The sequence below is a fragment of the Sparus aurata genome, chromosome 8, assembly GCF_900880675.1.
Source record: "Sparus aurata chromosome 8, fSpaAur1.1, whole genome shotgun sequence".
Lineage (NCBI taxonomy): Eukaryota > Metazoa > Chordata > Actinopteri > Spariformes > Sparidae > Sparus > Sparus aurata.
Window position 1 is genome coordinate 32,960,517 of NC_044194.1, and position 25,134 is coordinate 32,985,650.

Here is a 25,134-nt window from a genome sequence, read left to right on the forward strand (position 1 = left end):
TTGTTTTTGTATTAGTGTCACTAGTGCAGTGCCCGTAAGAAAAATTTATTCCAATAAAAAAGTGGGAGGTTAAGTAGCTTTTTCATGGATGGCCAAATGAGGTTGTGTTTTGAAGGTGGAACGTCAGGGATATTCAGGTTTGTTGTGAAATCCGATATTCCAGGGTATAATTGGCTGTTTTTGACTATTTTTGATTTTGCCATTATATTTCACCTTAAAAGCTATTTACTTGGTGTCATTATTTTCAGCACAACCTCACATGTGTGACTGTACAGTTATTTTTTTATTTTGACATACTGTATTAACACAATGGACCTAAAATCACAAAAAAAAACATAAAATCCGAGCAAGAAAAAGTTAGATTTTTTTACTGTGAAAACCACAAATGTTTAACAAACTATTATTTTTTTTTTACTTATAATGCAAATATAAATTGTTGTTTGCTAAATTTGTGCATACATTTAAAAAATTTACAAAGTTACATGTAACTATTTGCATTTAAATGCAGACAATGCTCAGGTCTGCCTGTGCTCCTTAAGAGCTGGACTGCCTGCTCCACATTCAGCTTTTCCTCATTGTTCTGACTCATTAAACAAAAAACCGACTCCACTACACACTAAGCACACTACACCAAACACTACGTAACACACTAACTAAACACTCCAAACACGCTAAATGTCACAAATCTCTCAACTCTCAGTATCGCTGTCTACACACTGACCGTCGTTGCATGTCAATCATCCGCCTAGGTCCCTCCCACAACTTTCTGTTCCTGAACAACCAAACTTGCTGCTTGGACACTTTCGTGACAAAAGCCCGTTTTTACCGTTTCTTCCTGCACCAGACACAAAGCAAACGTGACGGCAATGTTCGCGAAAAAGCATGGCGGACGTTAGTTACCCTAGGTCCGGTTTTGGACGTGCCAATGCGTCCGGTCCGTCGCCTCGGGAGGTGGGCCGTGTAGCTAGCGGCTAGCAGCTTCCGATCCCACTTTGTTGTCCGCGCGTCTCCGGATCTCCTCAGACCCGAACAGACTCGGTCCGGACTCGTTTAATCTCATTAATCCACAACAGTCAGTTTAGATGCACAGAACAGAACGGGATCTAACCGCTGGCAAAATCTCGGTCCAGCTCGCACCGCTGCAGGTATAAATCTGCTTGTTTCTTCAGGTATGTCGTGGGCTTGAGCTCTGCAGTGATTGCAGGGTATCCGCGGAGTCTTAAAAAGTCTTAAATTTTACAATCTCCGACTCCGACGTTGAAAGCGGAGGTGCTTTCGATTTTGAACACTGTGTGTCAGTGTAAGTGTGTGTGCGCACACACCATGGTTATTATAGTTAACTCAAATTAAATTCCTTGATAAAAACTAAACTTAAACTGCTTAGATCACTTGTTAAACTAATTGAAACTAAACTAAAATGAAAAAACAAACTGAAAAACTAAATTAAAATAAAAACTAATGAAAATGTTAAAACTATAATAACCCTGACACACACTCATTCCCTCCATTCTTAATTGTTTGAGCTGCTCTGTGAATGGCAATAAATGTGGTTATTTGTTTAAAGCAATTCTGGGACCGCATTTTTCCTTACTTTTTCGTACTTCGTGTAGGTCTTAAATTTAGTTCAAAATGGTCTTAAAAAGGTCTTAAAAAGTCTTAAATTTGACTTGTTCAAACCTGCAGAGACCCTGTGATTGGCTCTGGTGTGCACGTGGCCACGGTGTGCAGTGATTGGCCCTGGTGCGCACGTGACTGTGGTGGCTCCAGTGGACAATGCTTGGCGGAATTTGTAAAGCATGAAATAATTTATTCACGGTATCATTGCAGTCCAAACAAATGCTTAGATGCACACCACTGAACCACGCAGCAGCCATGTTGAAAGTCTCAGGTCAGTGTGATCCTGATCCGCAGAGATATTTGACTAACAGAAACACACACACACACAGACAGACAGAGATTCCTTGCATTTATAAAGAGATGTGTTTGTCTGTTTTTTCTGTTTTTGTACGTAATCTTTGATGTTTGTCTATAAAAACTGAAAATCTACAATATAGTGTTCAAAAAATAAATAAATTACTTAAAGACGTCTTAAATGGCAAGTCCGAAAGGGGATAGGCTGCGGCTGCAGTATTAATAGGCATAAGCTCACTTTTCTGAAGATTTAGTTTGTAACCAGAAATTTGCTCAAATTCCTTTAGCATGGCCAACACAAGGGGGACAGATCAGTCTAGGTCAGTGATGAACAGTAAGAGGTCATCCGCATACAACAAAAGTTTGTGCTCAGCTCCTCCCCTCCAGATGCCAGACGCCTGACCTGGACCTGAGGGCCACTGCCAGAGGTTCAATGGCGATGGCAAACAGTAACGAGGAAAGTGGACAGCCCTGCTTAGTTTCACGATTGAGGGGGAAATAATCAGAGTAATCATTGTTTGCGCGGACACAGGCTATGGGGGATGTGCATATAAAAGCTTTATCCAAGAAATAAACGTGTTGCCAAATCCAAAGCGTCTTAATGCGTGGAACAGATAGGGCCACGGTCTAATGCCTTCTCAGCATCCATTGAAATGACTAATTCTGGAGAATCCTTAATAAACCTTAATCCTATCATTAATAAACCCTGTTTGGTCTGTGGAAATAATAGTAGCCAGAACAGACTCTAAGCGTTTTGCTAGCATCTTAGCCAATAACTTGACTTCTGTGCAGAGCACAGAGACAGGCCGAAAATTGTTACAGAAAAGGGGATCTTTATCCTTTTTTTAAAAAAAAGAGAAATAATGGCCTGGCCTAGTGTTGGAGGGAGGATGCCAGACTGTAGAGATTCATTGTACATGTTTAGCAGAAGTGGAGACTGATAGCATTAATTTTTGGTAATGTGCATTGACGAAGAAGATTGTCGGATTTGGTGAGCAAGTAGTCTACTTGGTTTAGCTCTGAATTCATAATAGTTATGCCGTGTTTTTTAATAGGGTTTTTTTTGCCTCATGAGAGGCCAGGATGTCAAATTCTGCTTTTTTCACAACCTTAAAAAGATTTGTGTCAGGTGAGTCTATACATTTTTGTTTGCAGTTCTGATATAGCACTGGAGATACAAGTACCCTTTTCAGCAGCAATCCTTCTATGGTAAGCAGAATAGGATATTACTTCTCCCCTTCAAAAGGCTTTGCATGTCTCCCAGATTGCTGCCGCAGACACAGCCGAATCAACATTAGTGGAAATAAAGAGGTCAATGCGACTGTTGATAGTATTAACAAATTTGGAATCGCGAAGAAGTAGCAAATTAAAGCACCAGGGGGAACGCGACAGGGATCTACCAAGAAGGCAAATGTCAACTATGACCGCTGCATGGTCTGAGATTACTATAGGGCTATAGGAGCATGAGCTGACAGAGGAGAGTAATTTGCTGTCAATAAGAAAAAAAATAAGAGAACTGCTTGGCGCTAGGATTGAAAAATCACTACACATCTGAGACTGCATATTGCTCCATGAACAGCTAAATGACGTTGGATGATTTAGATTGGACACACGGCTTGTTAGACGAGCGGTCAAGTGAGGATGGGATCAGTAAGCCTATATGGCAAGTGTCAGGGGCAGAAAAAAGTCTACAGAACGAGACAAGGCACAATGTCTCGTCACGAAGCTACAGACTGCACTGAAAAAATCACAACAGGATAAAATAACAAGAGGAAAATATCCCAGATCAGTTGCTTACGGATCTTTGTGTAAACCCTGGACAAACTTGACCACCACTGAAGCAGAGGGGAGCTAGGTCTTCTCTCCGTCAGGCATGCTGATGCGCAGCTTGGCTGGGTAAAGGAGAGCCGGCTTGCAGCTGCGCTGATACGGTTTGGCCATGGAGGTCTTGTACTCGGCGCGCTGCTTCAGCACGTCGAGACTGTAATCATCGTAGAAGCGGACCTTATGGCCTTTGTAGGTCAGGACACCTTGTCTGCGAGCCTTGCGGATCACCAAGTCTTTAATTTGGAAGCGTTGGAAGCGGTGGAAGCTCAGGATGACAGGCCGTGGTCTGCCTCCCGGCGCAGGTTTGGGTGCGAAGCCCCGGTGCGCCCAGTCCAGCTCAGGGGGTGAGGTTCTCTGTGCCGAGGACATCAACGAGGAACTGAGAGAAGAGAGCTGATGGACAAGGGCCCTCAATCGATTCAGGCAGGCTGATGATGCAGATATTTTGGCGCCTGCTGTGCCCCTCCAGGTCTGCCACTTTGACTGTGAGTGCCTTCTTGTCTACCTGCAAAGCGGCGCAAGCAGTCTCAAGTTGTCAAAGCTGTTGGTCAACCTTGGTGGTGTTAACCTCCAGAGAGCTGATCCGCTGTTTGTGGTCCGTCACAGTGGAGTGGATGTTATCCAGCGTGGATGTCAGCGAGTCGAAGGAAGACTTGAATCAGCAAGTTATGCTAGCAGCAGGCGAAGTTTCCTTGTCCTTTTCAGTGGTTTTTCCTTTAGACTTTGACATTGTTAAGTAATCAGTACAGCTCTATAAACCTGTTGTAAACAGTTTGAGAAAAAAAAATACTGAAAAAATTGAGGGTTTTAAAAAGGTAATTAAAAGTGCTTTAGTGGGAGCAAATTGAGCGCGCGTCTACCTTACGTGTCTCATACTGGAAGTCATAATAAAATAATCTTATAATGTTTGTGTTTATATTTAAAATGAAAGTTTCTTGTACGACTTTAGTATAAGTATGGTCAGTATAAGTATAATCACATAGGTATAAATCCCAGGTGGATTAGGGGAGCATGACCCCCCCCATCCTGGAAACAAAATAATTTACCCCCTCAATACATCACTGTAGACCCAACTAGCAGTGTTGTCAGGAACAAGAATCAGAAATCAGGGGCGTTGTTTAGCTCAGTTGGTAGAGCGGTTGTCCCATGTGCAGAGGGTTTGTCCTCTCTGCGACAGCCCTGGGTTCGAGTCCAGCCCTGGGTTTGAGTCCTGGCCTAGGCCCCCCCATCCTGTTTCCTATCTATATTCAGCTATTCTATCAATAAAGCTGATAAAAGGCCCAAAAAATATTTAGAAAAAAAACAATGATAAAATATACAGTGATATGATATAATATAATAATATAACAATAAACAATAATGATAATAAACAATATTGAATAATGTAGTGTTTTTTTAATGGCAGGGTGACAGTGTTCATTAGCAGATTACAGCTTACTTTTGGTGTCCAACTCAAGAACCCAAGAAATGCACGTGTGCCATCCAAAGCTGAAACTAGATTTTCACCCCTGTAGGATTGAACTTTCATTTGAGTTTAAAATACTGGCTCATCTCCCATCATATGTACTTTTACAGCGCACTTTACAAACTTAGGAATAAATCTTTGCACACATGACATCCTGCTGCTATAACTTCATCCTAGGGGAGACGCTGAGTATACATTTACAGTGTTTCAAACAGAATCAGACTTTAATGGTGGCAGTGGCTGTCCAGCTGGGGTACCATAGAGCATGCACAATTGAGACCTCCGACGACCAAGTCGGCTAAATTCCAGTTTAGCACAGAGCTTACGTGGATAAGGATAAAATGTAATCAGGTAGCTTTTCAACACTCTTCAAATTATATTGGACCATACTGCCCAAATTCTGACACTAGCTCCATTCGCACTGCTATCTGAGTGAGAGGGGAAGTCTCAGATGCGGTGAGGGGTGAAATTTTGCTGCGGCTGGATACGGGGATCCTGCGCCAATTCTCCGCATCTGCCTCTGTGTGAATTTCTCGGAGGTGGCGAGGAGTGAAATTTCACTCCGGCGCTGATCTTCCTCTGGAGGTAGTATCAGAGGGGCAGTATTGGCAGACCAGTGTGAATTGATAAGCCAGCTGCGCGTATAGAGGGCATGTCGGTCTGGTGTCTGATAACTACACAGGTACCTCACTCAACTAAATAAAGAGAAATGTCCCACAAAGCAACGTTACATCACCAAACAAAAGTAATGTAGTAACTGTAACTGTCTATACGAGCAAAAAAATACTGCAGTTGTACGTGGAGAAGCATCTGTCCACTCGGCTGTCATACCGACTCTTTGTCACATTTCTTCCCGAAAAACAGCCACTGTCACTGGCAAAAAACTTTTACTACCCAGGTGTTTGTGTTTGGAAAAAATCAACGCGCCAGTCAGCGCTCCAGACCGAGTCTTCAGTGAACTTTCTCCCAGAAAACAGCATCCCTCCCCGCGAGTGAAAGAGTCAGACAGCATCCAGTTTACTGATGGTGATTATGTAATTATGTAATTTAGAGCGAGAAATGTAACTTTGTCACTTTCCAGGATGTTTGGTGGGTCAGGATCTCAGTCACTACACATTATAACAACATCCATGTGATTAAAAACAGTCAGCACGTTTAGATTGACAGGAGGACACCGTGGAAACACCTTGAAAACACACAAACGTCACCATCATCACATGTACTGTCACACCTCTATAGGAGCCACAGCACTGGCTTTCTGTGTGAATTAGACAGCGATTCGCCTTTACGCCAGTGCTGCTTAGCTCTGTGTGAATGACCAGTGGCGGAGAACTGGCAAACCACTGCTGCGGCAATAATGTGGTTTCTCTGTGTTGAAGGGGCTTGTGGTGCAGCATTGGCCAATTTCGGTTGAACCTGCGTGAATGGATAAGCCAGCGGCGTGGAGCGGGGCCATGAAACCTTAACAGATCCTTCACTCAACAATTAAAAGAGAAATGTCCCACAAAGAAACAACGACCAAAAAACAATGACATAGGAACGGGTTGTGTTTTTGGTAACTTGTATGAGGAAAAAAATTAGGGTTGCACCAATACCATTTTTTTTAAACCGAGTACGAGTACCAGTATTTTCATTGTGTACTTGCCGATACTGAGTACCGATTCTGATTTCTTCTCTGCTTGTTACAACACATAAATTAACGTAATACATTAGATAAAAATTAATATAAATAAGAATAATTTCTTGTGTCAACAAAAAGTCTCCACATTGGCTTGGCTATTGTCTCCATATTTGAATCAGTGTGATATATATCGAAGTAGCCTGGTGTTGTATCAACGTCTGCATGTAATCAAGAACTGACTGTCAAATCAAATAAAGAAAGAACATTTCAAAAACATTTCGACAATTTTTATTGTCAATTAACATTTAATTACACAGATATATAATAATGTTTTATTTTGTTTTTTCTTTAAGGCAAAGAACGGCTGCATATAAACATGAAATAGTGAAAATGTACTTAATTTTTTAAAAAGAAAATTTCTGTTTCTGTTTCCCCTCAAGTGAGGTTTCAGCTGCTGCACTCGTGCACTCCTTCACAACCACTCCATCATTAAATGGCTTTTTGTATTGACCAAAAATCCAAGCGACTTTGGGGGAACATTCATTAGCTATTAGAGATGACGTGGAGTTATTTTTCTCTGTCTGTGTGCCGAAGCAGACCATGTCAATACTTTGTAGAACCACCTTTTGCTGCAATGACAGCTGCAAGTCTTATGGGGTAAGTCTCTAGCAGCGATGCACATATAATGACTGAAATATTTGCCCATTCTTCTTTGCAAAATAGCTTAAGCTTAAAGGGATATTCCAGTGTAAGTGGGAGGTTAAGTAGATTTTTCATGGATGGCCAAATGAGGCTGTGTTTAAAGGTGGGGCGTCAGGGATTTTTAGGTCTGTTGTGAAATCCGATATTCCAGGGTATAATTGGCCGTTTTTGACTATTTTTGATTTTGCCATTATATTTCACCTTAAAAACTATTTACTTGGTGTCATTATTTTCAGCACAACCTCACATGTGTGACTGTACAGTTATTTTTTTATTTTGACAAACTGTATTAACACAATGGACCTAAAATCACAAAAAAACATAAAATCCGAGTAGAAAAAGTTAGATTTTTTTTTACTGTGAAAACCACAAATATGTTTAACAAACCATTTTTTTAATTTTTTTTTAATGTTATAATGCAAATATAAATTGTTTGCTAAATTTGTGCATACATTTTAAACATTTATGAAGTTATATGTAACTATTTACATTTAAATGCAGGCAATGCTCAGGTCTGCCTGTGCTCCTTCCAGCTGATTTAAGAGCTGGACTGCCTGCTCCACATTCAGCTTCTCCTCATTGTTCTGACTCATTAAACAAAAAACCGACTCCACTACACACTAAACACACTACACCAAATACTACATAACACACTAACTATACACTCTAAACATGCTAAATGTCACAAATCTCTCAACTCTCAATATCGCTATATACACCGACCGTCGTTGCATGTCAATCATCCGCCTACGTCCCTCCCACAACTTCCTGTTCCTCAACAACCAAACTTGCTGCTTGGACACTTTCGTGACGAAAGCCCGTTGTTACCGTTTCTTCCTGCGCCAGACACAAAGCAAACGTGATGGCAATGTTCGCGAAAAAGCGTGGTGGACAATATTTATTATTGGTTTTGGTGCGCACGTGACTGTGGTGGCTCCGGTGGACAATGCTTGCGGAATTTGTAAAGCATTTATCCATCCATTGTCAACTGCTTATCCAAAATCAGGTCGCGGGGGCAGCAGCTTCAGTAGCGAGCCCCAGACATCCCTTTCCCCGGCCACATCGGCTAACCCTGACTGGGGAATCCCCAGGCGCTCCCAGGCCAGAGAAGAGATATAATCCTTCCACCTGGTCCTGGGTCTACCCCTAGGTCTCCTCCCAGTTGGACGTGCCAGGAACACCTCCATAGGAAGGCGCCCTGGTGGCATCCTCATCAGATGTCCGAACCACCTCAACTGGCTCCTTTCCACGCAGAGGAGTAGCAGCTCTACTCCGAGTCCCTCCCGGATGGCTGAGCTTCTTACCCTATGTCTAAGGGAGAACCGAGCCACCCTGCGAAGAAAACCCATTTCGGCCGCTTGTACCCGCGATCTCATTCTTTCGGTCATGACCCATCGCTCATGACCATAGGTGAGGGTAGGGAGGAAGATTGACCGGTAGATCGAGAGCTTGGCCTTTTGGCTCAGCTCCCTTTTCGTCACAACCGTGCGGTGAAGCGCATGCAACACTGCACCCGCTGCTCCGACTCTCCTGTCAATCTCACGCCCCATCATCCCCTCACTCATGAACAAAACCCCGAGGTACTTGAACTCCTTCACTTAGGGCAAGGACACATTCCCCACCTGGAGTAGGCAATCCACCGGTTTCCTACTGAGAACCATGGCCTCAGATTTAGAGGTGCTGATCCTCATCCCTGCTGCTTCACACTCAGCTGCGAACTGATCCAATGAGCGTTGTAGATCTACAGCCGATGATGCCATCAAGACCACATCATCTGCAAAAAGCAGTGATGCGATCTTAAGGTCACCGACCTGTAACCCCTCCATACCACGACTGCGCCTCGAAATCCTGTCCATGTATATCACAAACAGGATTGGGGACAAGGCACAGCCCTGGCGGAGGCCAACACCCACTTGGAACAAGTCCGACTTACTTCCGAGTATACGCACGCAGCTCTCGCTTTGAGAATATAGGGATTGGATGGCCCTGAGAAGGGACCCCCTCACCCCATACTCCCGCAGCACCTCCCACAGAACATTCCGGGGGACCCGGTCGTATGCCTTCTCCAGATCCACAAAACACATGTGGACTGGGAGATCCCAGGCCCCCTCCAAGACCCCTGCCAGAGTAAAGAGCTGGTCCGTTGTTCCACGACCAGGACGGAATCTGCATTGTTCCTCTTCAATTTGAGGTTCGACAATCGGCCGGACCCTCCTTCCAGCACCTTGGAGTAGACTTTCCCAGGCAGGCTGAGTAGTGTAATACCCCTGTAATTGGCACACACCCTCTGGTCCCCTTTCTTAAAGAGAGTACCACCACACCTGTTTGCCACTCCTTCGGCACCGACCCCAACCCCCACGCAATGTTGAAGAGGCGTGTCAACCAAGACAGCCCCTCAACACCCAGAGCCTTCAGCATTTCTGGTGGTATCTCATTGATCCCTGGGGCTTTGCCACTGTGGAGTTGTTTGACTACCACAGTGACTTCACCCAGGGAAATCGGCGATGATACCCCATCATCCTCCAGCTCTGTCTCCATAACAGAGGGTGGCTGAGTGGGATTCAGGAGGTCACCAAAGCACTCCTTCCACCGCCATATGACCTCCTCAGTCGAAGTCAACAAGTTCCATCCTTGTTGTATACAGCTTGGATGGTTCCCCGTTTCCCCCTCCTGAGGTGACGGACAGTTTTCCAAAAGCGCTTTGGCGCCGCCCGAAAGTCCTTCTCCATGGCCTCGCCGAACTCCTCCCACACCCGCTGCTTTGCCTCTGACACAGCTGCGGCTGCTGCCCTTCGGGCCCGTCGGTACCACAAGACTGCCTCAGGAGTCCCCCGGGACAACATGTCCCTGAAGGACTCCTTCTTCAGTCGGACAGCTTCCCTGACCACCGGTGTCCACCACGGTGTCCGAGGGTTGCCGCCCCTTGAGGCACCTAAGACCCTATGGCCACAGGACACAGCTGTAGCTTCAACAATGGAAGCTTTGAACATCATCCATTCAGGTTAGATATCCCCAGCTTCCACAGGGATGCTAGAGAAGCTCCTTAAGAGGTGGGAGTTGAAGGCTTCTCGGACAGGGGCCTCCCCCAGACGTTCCCAGCTTACCCGCACTACTCGTTTGGGCTTACCAGGTCTGTCCAGGGATTTCCCCTGCCACCGAAACCAACTCACCACCAGGTTGTGATCAGTTGACAGCTCTGCCCCTCTCTTCACCCGAGTGTCCAAAACACACGGTAAAGCATTTATGAAATAATTTATTCACGGTATCATTGCAGTCCAAGCAAATGCTTAGTTGCACACCACTGAACCACGCAGCAGCCATGTTGAAAGTCTCAGGTCAGTGTGATCCTGATCCGCAGAGATATTTGACTCACAGACACATACACACACAGACAGACAGACAGAGATTCCTTGCTTTTATAGAGAGATGGCCTAACACACCGTGAAACTGTGAAACTCCTTCTCGAGAGATCAAGTTTGCAGACCGCTAGCTAACGTAGTTTTAGCATCCCTTAGAAACGACCGCACGGCAACATTACATTGCAGTAAATGGGTCCGCCATCAAACAGCCACAAATAATGCTCAGAGCAGCACCAAACTTCAGCAACATTAGAAATAGGGTCCCAGCACATATTTCGATGCATCAAACATTTGATATCATTGCCGGATTTATCGGAAAAGATGAACAAAACTCACCACCCGAGAAGCCTTCCTTGTTGTGGGGGAGCCCTGTGAGTCGAATACCGAGTGCAGTAGAGTTCAGCAGCTCAATGATGATCATTACTGTCTACAAAAGAATGCAGACTGATGTAAATGTTCGTGACTGTAGAGGGTAACCATAACTGTGATATATAGACTTGTATGTGGTATATAAATAGTGATCAGATTGTTGTTTTAGCAGATGTGAAGGAATTGGAGAGACTAAATTGTCATTTAGCCTTTGAATAACGCTAGACAGGGAACAGAGTGATCAGTCAGCCGGCCCATAAGGGCTTGTGGTTCCTCTGACATCTGCCCATGTTTAAGATTGTAAGTCTGCCACTTACATTTTGCCCCACCACCAAATTTCCCAAATTCATTGTGGTAGATATAAAAGGAGGTTGGGAAATTTGGTGGTGGGGCAAAATGTAAGTTTCTTTATAATCTCTGACAAAGCAATTTTGTAAACAGCGCTATGAAAATAAATAATAAATCTTTCTGATTCGTTGATGCTTTATTATTGTGCACCACTTTCTTGCGCTTTAGAAAGTCATGTGTGCCTGCCTGGATTCCCTGTTTCTCCCTGCAAGATGCCAGCAGCCTCAGATTAGCCCCATCAGAGGCTCTGACCCCAGGAAGTAATGTTAAACAGTGGCCGGCGGCGCTAACCTGAATTTACAGGTTATGGAGTCCCCTCTCACTAATGTGTGTTGTTCAATCCTGTCGGCGGGGGTGGGTGAGGCTTGTGGGCCAACAGGACTAACAGCGGGGCTGGCAAGGGTTGAAAGTTGAAACCCGCTTCACAACCGGTATGTAGCCTGCCCGTGTGACACTTCCCATGCCGCAGAGCGGGACAGAGACAAACTGGGCAGCAGCCGCTGATGGGATTAGGCTACTACTAGCAGTTGCTAGCCGACATGCTAGCAACTGACAAGCCTGGAGTGCCTGTAGTATCTAATGTGATTCTAACTGAGAGAAGCTGCTACTGACTGTATGCACGGTACAAGAGAGAGAGAGAGACAGCGGCTCTGTTGGCAGAAGAGCCATGGACTGCGATTTCTCTGAGCAGCATTTATGGGAATACGGTGCAATTTTATATATTTGAATATACTTTTTTTTTTTCCGGAATGAAGCGGGGTCAGTCTAGTGGGACAGCTGAAGCATTTGGGGGGCATTGCCCCCCCGTGCCCATGCCTAGAACCGGGCTTGCTACCCACTCTTCATCACATTTTGAAAAATAGCATTTATCCCCGGCAAAAAACATAAACTGACAAAGTTGTCTCCTTCCACTATTATGTTGTTGTAGTTAGTCTTTAAAAAAATCACAGCGACGGTAGGCCCTCACAACCGAGACTTTAGTGATTTTTCCCCCAGAAAACAGCATCTCCCCCGCGAGTGATAGAGCCAGACAGCGTTCTGTTTACGGATGGTAATTATGTAATTCAGCGAAAAACTTAAATTTGTCACTTTCCAGGATGCATGGCAGGTCAGGATCTCAATCACAACACATTATAACTGCATCCATATGAATATATACAAAAACAGGTGAAAAGGGATAGTAAAACGAGTCATTTCACAGCAGTATTGTGGCTTTTATTACTATTACAGATGCCTCTTTCACAGTGTTAGCTTTTGGGATAAAGTCTACAGTGCCTCACATGACAATGTAATTACACTGCTTGGCCACAACAAAAACTGGCTTCAAGACCTGGTGCTCTTTGTGGGGGCTTGAGCTTGATGATGAGGCCAGCCGTCTTTGCAGAGGAAGATTCTGTCAAGCCAGTGGCATTAAATAGTCATCCTCCTCTTCTTCATTGGTTTTACCAGCTCCACTGTGTTGAAGTATATAACCTCATGCTATTCACTGACGGTTGCACTGTCTTGAGTGAGTGAGAATGGAACGCACAGCTTCAAAAATAGAAAATAAATATGTGCCGGCCAGTGTTGATATTGTGGCAGACTACAACAAATAAATCAATGTGTGGGAAACACTGCATTTATACTGATTTCCCTTGTTCGATCCATCAGCTTTACGAGGAAAATAATCATGTAATATGATGCTAGATGTCATCACAGTCCCTCAACGGTATAAGCAAAATTTGTGGTCTTTTGTGACATCCCTACTGCTATGTGCAATGTGTACAATAGGACATGCGATTTGGTTAAAAATTACCTGGCAACAAGATATTGCTTTACACTCTGGAGGTTTAACAATAAGTATTAATTCAATGTGTAAACAAATTGTACAACACAGGGAGAGAGGGAAGGAGAAAGAGAGACAGCACTGGTGGATGAGAGAATGTGAGCCATTTTACAGGTATGAACAGCTGTAGATGTGCTACTATAACTTTCTAAGACCAGTGTTACTCTAAAATTCTGGTTACCAGTAAAGTGCTTGAACTTTAGACTGGATTCTGTATAATAGTGAAAGCTGACTCAAATGAATGCGTCTGCAGTTTGAATGTGTATTGATGGATCCACCTTATACAGGTGTCGCTCTTCTTTGCAATGTTATTATATTTTATGCTAATTTGGTCATGGGCAAGCTGTTGCCCACGTCCAGGCACCATCTCTTTCCTTCTTTCTCTCCGATAAAACGGGGACAGAATGGATCTGGTGATAGAGTATTTCTAGATCTCATACATGTTTGATATTTACTGGGCCGGCCCTGATTGGGTCTGTGAGCTGTTCAGGAGGTTTAAGACTAGATCTGTGAAATCCTAATATTACCAGATGATCTTCGCAGACCTTTGGGATCGACCAAGTTCTCGGACCAGATTTCACCCCTGATTGTTGAGAGGGCAAATTGGGGTTAAATCTGCCTGATGCTCCTGCACTGTCAACCCACCCTTATACAGGAGTAGCTAACGCATCTTTTTCTCTTCACCCAAACGTCAGTCTGCTCCAGGGCAGCTGTGGCTACTATCGTAGTTTACGACCACCAGTATGACTGTGTGTGAATGAATGGAACCTGGAACCCTGTCAGAGCGCTTTGAGTGTCTTGAAAAGCGCTATACAAATCCAATACATTATTCATTATTCAAACAACATGAACTGTGTTTATCCCATAAAACTCTCTCTAACTGACTCTCTGACTTCAGTACTGTCATAGGTTCTATCCAGATATTTTTCTTTCTTCTTTTTCAGACTAGTTATCAAAAAAATACCATGCTAATACAAAATAACTGTTTAATTTCTGTCATCTCTCAGTGAAAGTGAAGCTGTAATGACCCAGAATGAAGCAGTGGACGTTCAGCCTGTTCAGTTGGACGATGTCAAAAAGTCAAACAAAACTGCTGTCAGGGAGATGGCGTTTATCACCATGTCAGAGTTTGAGAGCATCCCTCAGTGAGTATTATCCCTTTAATATCCAAAATAATATGATGTTTTGATTGATATTGTTGATGCTGTTATTGGAACATACTTGATCAGTGCAGCAGCATTTTTCTGCATATTGTATGTTAAATACAACAAGGGGAAAAATGGTGTTGTCATTTTCAAAAGTTAATTAAAACCTGAAGTTTTCGTTGAAGGGTGTGCCCGGGAAGGGTGGTGTGACGAAGGTCAGTGACTCACCTTTGTGAATTGTATCATTTGCATAAGTCCTGCCCAACACTCTTGTAAGCGCCACTTAACCCTATAAAGCCTGACACATCAAAAAATTGCCATAAAATTCTAATTTTTTGGAACTGTGATGTTTATAAAACCTTTTAACAAAATCAGTTAAAAAAAAATTGCCATATCATTTTGTCTATGGGATACTTTTTGTATCACATTTGATACATTGGGCATTTTTGGCAAGTTTTTGCTCACAACAATGTTGATTTTAGATACAAAACAAATTATGCAAATAACATTTTGAAAATATAGAACATTTCAGTAGGGCTGCACGATTCTGGAAAAAATGTGAATCACGATTTTTTTGCTTAGAATTGAGATCACGATTCTCTGGCACGATTTTTTTCACAAAATGTTTATTGCACTGATGAACTTGAACAAAACAAAAAAAAAAACATTGTAGTATGAAAAAGCAATGTTTTTTTTGTTTTGTTAGTTCTATCACTGGATGATAAATGATTTTTACAAAAGTAAAAAAAAAATTAGTCTCCAAGATGAGAGGGCATCCTCTAATACCTCATGTTGTACAGTGTTTATTGGGGCCGTAGCTTTGGCTAGGTGATATGTGATAGCTGCTGTGATCGGCTTTCTAAAACGGAGGCATAATATTCTTCCTTTTCCAAAAGCCGCCTCAGAGGTGACGTGACGTGAAGCCCGAAGTTGGGCTGCAAACAGTTGACAACAAATTTGTCTTCAAAATAAGAGCTTTACATTGCACCCCATTGGAGTTTAGAACTGGGTTCTTAGCGGGGGGCTTTTAATTTGAAAGTAGCGACCGTTCCTAGCTTGTCGCTACAACAACAAGCTAGCAGTCGAGGCGGAAATAAGTGTACCGTCCGAGGCAGCAAATCGGCGGACCAAAACAGACCCCCAATTTGCCGCCCTCTGTCTAAAACCGCGGACCTAGCCGTCAATAGGACGGGCAGATTGGCGGCTTGCTGCCGTGTCTAAAAACGGCTTCTCACATTCCTTCCAAACACTCAACTGCAGGTGGGCTTCCGCCACTGAATCACGTGTTGTAAAGACGCTTTACCACAGGTTGAGGGAGGAGGAAGCGGCCGTGCTGCGTTTGGGGGCGCTTCAAAAAATCCGGGAGGAAAATAGGAGCATTTGTTTGTGATTCGGCTCGAGATATAAAATGCTTCAGAATCGCTGTGTGTAGAAATGAGATCACGTGTATGTGTGAATCGAGATCGCGATTTTTTAACGATTTTTTGTGCAGCCCTACATTTCAGGCAGTTTCTCTCATAGTTTTTTTATACATAAAACTTTTCACAGCCTATTTCTTTCACTTTGTGGTCGGCACAAAAGCAGTTTCTGTCCTTGTTCAGGCAAAGATGCACCTTACACCTTTACAGTAGACATATGAGAAGTGATCGCTGGTGCAGTGATGGCAAAATAGCGTGTGTTTGTATTGTGGTAGGCATGATGTAGATTACATTACAAAAATGTGACATGACCATTCAGGGATAAAGAAATATAGAACATATTTCCTTGAAAAAATGAGTAACAATATAAATAAAGTATTGATTATGTTGATAAGATAGAGGCCTCAGAAACTTATGTACAAATATGATACAAATGATTAAGATTTGATTCATTGTGCCAGATACTGGCAACAGGAAGTTAGCCTTGTCTGACAACCATTATTTAATTTCAATGACATTTTCGTGGTGCGGTCTATTCTTGACAACGTATAATTAGTCATTTTTCTCTAGTGAACATGCCTTTGGGTGAACTATAGTGGAGATTTAATGAGTCTTCTTCAACAGTGGCTATCTCCTTGCCACTCTCCCTTAAAGCTTTGTGTGGTGAAGAATCCCAGCAACGGTTATTGCACACAGATCATCATAGATGAAAAGTGGGATGCAAGATGGCGCCAGTGTGTGTGGCCTGCCGTCTGTCACTTCCAGTGCTGTGTGTGTTTTTGCTGTTTGTTTTGCTTCTTGCTCTGGATGTCGTATGATCGCCAAACGCTGCTGGACCTTCGACTTTCTGCCGAAGATGTAGTAAAATTGGATAATGGAGGACGTGAAACTTTACAGCCGCTCCTGGTGAGGGTCCCAGCTCACCTGTGCCGCTCCCCTGTCCCACTGCCTCGGTGTAAGTGCTCCCGCCGCCAGGGAAAACGAAGCGGCTGGCTGGTGAGGCTGAAGGTCCGTCTCGTGTGCTTTTTTACGCCTGCTTGGAATGAGATTGGAGCCGTGCCTAGCCTCGTTATTCACTGACGCTCGCTGGACCCTGTCGCATCTGGCTGGTACATTTCGTCGGCCTGAAAAGACGTGTTCCAGCCCAGCGGTCCCTTAGTCTACTGGAAACCCCTATATGGCCCATTCTAAACCCAGAAATGTTGTTTCCTATGAACTTTTATTATTAAAATGTCATCTATAGGTTTAGCAGATAAGATTAAGCTTGGTTGCTAAAAGTTGCATGTTGTGCAATTTGTGTAATTAGCATAATTAACTAATTAAGGGGAGACACTACAGGTGAAGAATAGGGTAATTTTTTTAACTAATGTGTATAACAATGAAACTTCCCTAGTTAATTACTTACATTAAGATAGTTACTTTTTGTATTATGAGTTTTTTCTGAAATTGTATGTTTACATATGCAAATGAGGCATTGTCTCATGCACTAATTTGCATACATTCCAGAACATAAATCTAAACACTGGATAAAGCGAGGTTCAACATTCTTGTTGCATTTTGTTGACATATTATTTTAGATATCTCTTTTTATTACTCCATAAATCAGAAAATACTGTCAACAGCCATAAACAAAAAAACATTTTTGCCCTGTTTTGAGGCATAAAATGTTATATAAATCAGGCTATAAATGATATATGAACAAACCTCTCTTCTAAAACCTTCAGAATATAGATAGGAATAAAACTGTTAAGTTTGGTGTATGTAAGTGCTACTGAAGTGGAGATTTTTGGCTCAGAGTATGAGAAAAAACTCATTTTGAGAAAAAGGCCTTTAAACATATGTATTGTCTAAGAAATCTATAGAAGGAAATAGACAAAGTGAAGTAAAATGAACACCTAAATGTGTATTTTGGATGTTTATTTCCACTAGTCTGAAAGAAGACATGTTATGGAAGCAAAATAACCCAAAATCTCAAAATTGACAGTTCATAAAAAACGATGTGTTTGCCTGCCATGTTTCCCCTAATCGCGAGAAACTGAAAATGGCTATAATTTTGCTTCTAGTTAAGTTCGAAAGGTTATCTAAGAGTCTAAGTCCATGTTTGTGATATCCAGAAATCCCAAAGCGCCGAATGTTTCTTAACACCCCTCCTCCACCCTTCTATAGATTTCATATACAATACATATCTTTAAAGGCCGTTTTGTCAAAATGAGTTTTTTTTCATACTCTGAGCCAAAAATCTCCACTTCAGTAACACTTATATACACCAAACTTAACAGTTTTATTCCTATCTATATTCTAAAGGTTTTAACAGAGGGGTTTGTTCATATATCATTCATAGCCTGATTTATATAAAATTTTATTTCTAAAAACAGGGCGAAAATTGTTTTTTTATGGCTGTTGACAGTATTTTCTGATTTATGGAGTGATAAAAAGAGACATCCAAAATTCCCTCTATAAAAACATTTGGCTATAATATGTCAACAAAATGAAACAGGAATTTTGATCCTGGCTTTATTCAATGTTTAGATTTATGTTCTGGAAATGTATGCAAATTAGCGCATATTTAATGAGATAATTTGCAATATTTCATTTGCATATTTAAACATACAATTTCAGAAAACTCATAATACAAAAAATAATTGTCTTAATGTAAGCAATCGACTGGGTAAGTTTCATGGTGATACACATTAGTTAAAAAAATGTCCCTATTCTTCACCTGTAGTGTCTCCCCTTAATTAGGCAATTATGCTAATTACTCAAATTGCCCAACATGCAACTCTTGGCAACCAAGTTGAATTTCATCCACTAGGCCTTTAGATTACATTTCAATCATAAAAATGTATAGGAAACACGATTTCTGGGTCCAAGAAATTTCCAGTAGACTACCTGCTCTCCTCGTCCCCACTGACGCGGGGTGAATCACTGCAGCTTACGCCCTCTGTGTCGGGCTCCCTGGCCAGCCAATGCCATAGACCTGCCAGCTCCTGCCAGGATTGACCTGGTAAATGCTAGATCACTAGGGAGCAAGACTTGTGTCTTAAAGGATTTCTTCATGTCCAGAGGATTGGATTTCCTCTGTGTGACTGAGACATGGCTGAGTGTTGTTGAGTCCAGCGCTTTCACTGAACTTTTACCCGCAGGATTGCTGCTATTTTAACTCCCTGCCGACGTCGGGCCAAGGAGGAGGAATAGCTACTGTCTAATAGAGTCATTATAAATGTAAGCAGCTACTGCTGTCATCCTCTTTCACCAGCTTTGAACTGAGCTTATTTAAGCTTGGCCGCTCTCACACAGTGTTGTTTGCTGTGGTCTATCAGCCTCTTAAGTACAATAAGGACTTTTTAAATGACTTTTCTGATTTCCTGGCTGAAATCATGCCTAAATATGACCGTGTTCTTATTGTCGGGGATTTTAATGTTCATGTGTGTTGTCCTGATAAGCCAATGGCAAAAGGCTTTTTAAACCTCATTGATTCTTTTAATCTTGTGCATTATGTGTCTGGACCTACACAAGAACAGGGAAACACACTTGGTCTTGGTCTTATCATGTGGTTTGCCTGTTTTTAATTTAGAGATTTGTGACCATATGCCTGTATTATTTGAAGCTGCTCTTGCTTGTAATACATTTAAACCTCGCGCTGCTGCTCGGCGCTGTCACATTATTAACCCTTCCACTACTGTTCCGTTCTTGGTTGCTTTCAGTTAGAACTCCATCATTCCTGAGTCTGTGTGCAATACAGAGGAGCTTAGCTCATGGTTTCACTCCACCTGCCAAACTGCTTTGGACACTGTGGCTCCATTAAAATTCAGGCAGCCTAAAACTAAACCTGAGCCCTAGCTAAATGACACAACTCATGCTCGCAGACATGAGTGCCGTAGAGCTGAGCGCAAGTGGAAGGAGGACACACTGCAGGTGTCTTTTCAAATGTTAAGGGACTGCTGGTGTCATTATCAGAAAACTGTAAAAGATGCTAAAAGAAAACATTTCTCTGATATTTTCCTGTCAAACTGTCACAACACTATTGTGACACTATGTTTAACACTATTGACTCTCTTCTTAATGCCCTGCGGACTGCCAATGTTGAGGTGTCACCTGCTGTGTGTGAAAACTTCCTTAACTTTTTTATTGATAAGGTCACTCCAATCGGGGCTCAAATCTCACCATCTGCTTATGACCCGTCAAACTCTGTCCCCTGCTCTGCTGTCTTCAACCAGTTTGAGCCAGTGACTTGTTCCTTTTTACAGGAGATTGTTGGTCATTTGAAGCCCTCAGGTTCTCCAAATGATGCTGTCCCCAGAGACGTTCTACTATTGTAGAGACAGATCACTCTGATCATTTTGAATGGGGAAATCTGCGACGCCAAAGGTGGCGCATATCCCGCCCCTTTCACCAACAGCCAGTCACCTGCGTTGTCACAGCCGAACCGGGAAAATTATAGCCCAATCATGTTGTTTCACCAGCGCATGCACACAAGTAGTTTTTACGACAGAGACCATCAAAGTCCTTCACGTCTCTGTCTTTATCTAATTTATAGAGTGAATGATAAGAAATGATGTTTTAGACATTAACTGGTCCATACATCAATGGTCAGGTAGAGTAGAGCCAGAGCACAGCAGCCAGCACAGATTCAGCCGTACGATGGACGTCGGTGTCGTAAATCCGCGCGCATGCGCAGTGGAGTTCTCCCCTGTAGGAAAAGAGCATTTTAAACATAATTTCTACGGTAAAGTCGATGTTTTTTGGTTTTTATTTGTATCTTATTTCACTGGCGAGCATGTCTGTATGTTTTTTCCATCCTGCTATCACGTTAAAGGGTGGATTTGACCATGCCTCCATTCATTTAAATAGGGGTCTGGTCTCTTTGGGCTTTTCGAGGCATCGCCAAGATGGCCGCCGAGTGGCATGACTTGCCTAGAAGGACTTTGCTGTCCCTCCTCGACTATTTAAGGAGGTTTTCCCCACTGTAGGACCATCTGTTATTGCACTCATTAATAGCAGTCTGTCCTCAGGTGTGGTCCCTGAAAATTTCAAACATGCAGTGGTACAACCTCTGATTAAAAAAACCTGCTCTAGATCTTGCAGTTCTTGCTAATTTCAGGCCTATCTCCAAACTGCCTTTTTTTTAAATAAAATCCTGGAGACCATGTGCACAGTCAATTAATGGCCTTTCTCGAAAAACATAATATCCCAGAGGTTTTCCAATCTGGTTTTAAAACCCTGCACAGCACAGAATCAGCTCTTTTAAGAGTTTTTAATGATATATTTTTTTTAGCTACTGACTATGATGACTGTTTTATCATTGTGCTTTTAGATTTAACTACTGCATTTGACACAGTGGATCATGAAATATTGATCTCATGTCTGAAGCAGTGGGTGGGCATCAGGGGCATAGCACTGGAGTGGTTCAGGTCGTACTTGGTTGATGGAACTTTCTGTGTCAGCCTTGGTGACTCGGTATCCTTTTCTGCTCCTCTCTCGTGTGGGGTCCCACAGGGCTCAGTTCTTGGCCCTGTCGTCTTCTTGCTCTATTTGCTCCCACTTGGTTCCATACTTACGAAGAAAGGCATTTCATTCCATTGTTATGCAGACAACAGTCAGATTTATGTGCCTCTTAAAAAGACAGATGAACACTTTGTCAGACTGTTACTTAAGTGTCTTGATGACATAAAGGCCTGGCTGGCTCTGAACTTTTTAAATTTTAATGATAAAAAGACTGAAGTGATGGTTTGTGGTAGCACCACTGGGATCCCCCTTGTAGATCTGGGTTCCTTGGCCCAGTATATTAAACCAAACATCACAAATCTAGGGGTTAAAGTGGACACTGAGCTTAAGTTCAACAGTCAGATCAAGGCTCTTGTCAAATCAAGCTTTTGCCACTTGAGTCAGCTGGCAAAAATAAAGCCAATTCTTTGAGACGGTAATCCATGCCTTTGTTACCACTCGGCTGAATTACTGTAACGCCCTGTATGTGGGGGTCAGTGGGTCCTCCATCGACCGTCTCCAGATGGTACAAAATGCAGCTGCATGCTTTTAACTGGCACACGTAAATATGAGCACATTTCCCCAATTTTAGCCTCACTCCACTGGCTGCCTATTTTATTTAGGATCCATGTTAAAATAAATGTATTTGCTTTTAAATCCCTGAATGGTCTTGCCCCACCCTACCTCTCTGAGCTTCTACGCCCTTATACACCCATCTGCTCTCTCAGGTCAGACGATCAGCTGCTCTTGAGTGTGCCTAAATCTAAGCGAAAGCTCAGAGGGGACCATGCTTTTGCTGTGTCAGCTCCTAAATTATGAAATGATCTGCCTCTGCACGTTAAACAGGCCTCTTCTTTGTTGGTTTTAAAATCACTTCTAAAAACCCATCTCTTCTCTGTGGCTTTTGACACCTAGTAAGAGGTCGACTTCATCTACTTGATCTTATTCCTTATTTTGATTGCTTTTATTGCATGGCTATTATTTTTACTCATGTTTTATTTCTTTTAATTTATTGTTGTATATTATATGTACTTTTGCGCCTCATGTAAGCTGTTATGTCTTTTTATTTATGATGTCTCATTTATTTTTCTGTACAGCACTTTGGTCAACGTTGGTTGTTTAAAGTGCTTAACAAATAAAGTTGGATTGGATTGGATTCCTTCTTGTAACCCCCATGTAGAAAATTGCTCCACATGTGGCTTTCGACACCTTACCAAAGGCATTCTCCCCTCCTCCTCTCCACTCCTCATCCTACTCTTTAGCACACATTGATTACTGAATTTACAAACAATGTAATTTGAGTTGCTTGGAGCGTTCTATTGTATTCATGGTTTAATTGTAGCCAATTCCTGGCTGATAAACCAGTGACTGGAACTTCAGACACAGGTGTCTTTATACTTCAATCACGTGAGACACATTCAATGCACTCAGGTGATTGCGGTAATTGTGAGAATACTAGCACCAATTGGCTGGACCTCTGCTGAATTCAGTTACTTCAAAGGGGGTGAATTCTTATGCAGTTAGGTATTTCATTATATATTTTTAATATTTTTTGTTCTTCTGGAATTTATTATTATTCCTTCTTACGTTTGTCGGCACGCTTCTCCTACAAACTTTGTGCTATGGAAACCATTCAACTATCAAAATGTTCAGCTTTTTGAGGACATGATGGCTACTACTTTTGGCTTTTCTATCTGTTATACTTTTGGAAATATTCAGGTTTTGAAAATGTTGCAGTTTTAGATTTAAGGATTTTTAGCTCCTCTTCTGATTTTATAATGGGTGTGTATTGCTTCAGCTAGAGTGTGTGACATCATCGCTAGAGTGAGGGGCAGCTTCAAAGATTGGAGAAAAAATTCTCTTCAGCTTGATTTTGATCCCACATCTTTTACTTGACATGGACAATATATGGGTGTCAGCTGATGATCTTATTTCAGATGTAGAACTTACAGTTTTGGATTTTGAAGCCCGAGAGCGACAAGAAGTCCAGCAGCTGCCCCATAAGCTGCAATGTTAATTTTGAGGCTAAATTTCTGGAGGAGAGCAGATGGTACCTGATTTGTCTCTCGCTTTTCTGCCCTCCTTTTTCACTCGACAAGAATAAAAATGACACGAGCGCGTTCAGCCATGTCTCCTCTAACTCACCATATAGATATTTGGGAGATAACCATTACAATTTTTTCAAAAATCGCAGGAGTTTGGGAGGCGTTTTCCCATTCATTCTTATGGGGACATTTTCATCTCTGTCTCTGCTACTTCTTCAGCGTGTGTATCTGAAGAATGCGTGTGTATTGCATAAACTAGATTGCGTGACATCATCAATAGAGTGGAGAGCAGCTGAAAAATCTGGAGAAAGAATTATCTTCAGATGGATTTTAATCCCAAATCTTTTACTTAACATAGACAATGTATGCATACAAAATGTAGGAAGTCTTGTTGGCTGGCTTCATGGTTGCTCCTCCTCCAGTGTATGTGCAGCCATTTTAAGCTCTTTCACCCTTGGACTTTTTGACATTTTCATGCTTTTTCACCTTTTTAAGCTTTTTCGGCCCTCTTACTCTACAGCTTTTCTATGGAAGTAGAATCATGTCATTAATCAAGAGCATAGATTTTCAGTTTGAGAGCATGATTTCATTCCTTTTCAGACACAGCTCCTTCGCGTGCTCAGATTTTTTCTCCTCATGCTCACATTTTTTGCTTGCATTTAAATTTCTTCTGCTTTCTTTCAAAATGTCTGCTTGAAGTAAAAAATCACATGTCTGTGCTCACATTTCTCCTTCTTGCACACAAAAATGTCGCTCGCATTCAAATGTGCCCTCTGCGCGCTCAGATCTAATTGTCTGCGCGCTCAGATCTAAGTGCACGCACTTGGAACACACACCTGCTCACAGGTCAAGTTCTGCTCTCGGATCTCTGCTCTGCTCACGGATTTTTCTTGTGTATCAACACTGTCAACCAATAGAAGGCCGGCTACTGTTGACCAATCAGATTATACCCGCTTCTTTGCGGGTGCGTTCGCTGTACTTCAAGGAGCGTTGCATACAGACGGGCACTCTTTCTACCGGGTTTATCTACTTCATCCTCCGGGCTGTTAAATGTGGTGGTTCCCTTTATTTTATGACGACTTTTGGAATAAAATATCAGTTAATCAATACACGAGCGCCCGTGCTTTCCATTACAATAGCTACATCAACATAAAGTAGAACAATAGCGGCTCTACTTTCGCCATATTAGCCAATAGCCAGCTACCCAGGCAGCGGGATATATGTTATATAGTATAAATACTGAGGGGTGAGCATGATTGTGACGATAGTACAGCGGTTAAGAATTCCTGTTCAAGTTGCTTTTTGCATCATGGGACGCATGCACTCAGGTGATTGCGGTAAGAACAATAGTGTGAATGCCTTTAGCATTCACACTATTGCTCTTCTCGTTTTCAGCTTTTTAAGGACATTACTGCTATTAGTTTTGGCTTTTCTATCCTTTATACTTTTGAAAATATTCAGCTTTTTCTGCAAAATTTCTCCCATTCATCCTCACAGGGATTTTTTCAAATTTCATTCTCCTACAACTTCAGCATACCTTTAGCTATAGAAACCGCTCAGCTATTAAAATGTTCAGCTTTTTAAGCTATTTCAGCCTTGTGCTTTTCAACTTTTT

At 42.4% G+C, this 25,134-nt stretch overlaps 1 protein-coding gene across 2 annotated transcripts in view; it reads left to right on the forward strand.

Moving 5' to 3' along the window:
• ska1 (spindle and kinetochore associated complex subunit 1) overlaps nt 1-25,134 on the forward strand; it is an 84,200-nt gene that overhangs the window by 40,827 nt on the left and 18,239 nt on the right. Inside the window, exons 5-6 of one of the 2 annotated variants that reach the window (XM_030426957.1) lie at nt 13,479-13,541; nt 14,435-14,572. In XM_030426957.1, the coding sequence (XP_030282817.1) occupies nt 13,479-13,541; nt 14,435-14,572 (201 nt within the window). The remainder of the gene's footprint in view (nt 1-13,478; nt 13,542-14,434; nt 14,573-25,134) is intronic. The other variant, XM_030426958.1, reaches the window with a different exon arrangement.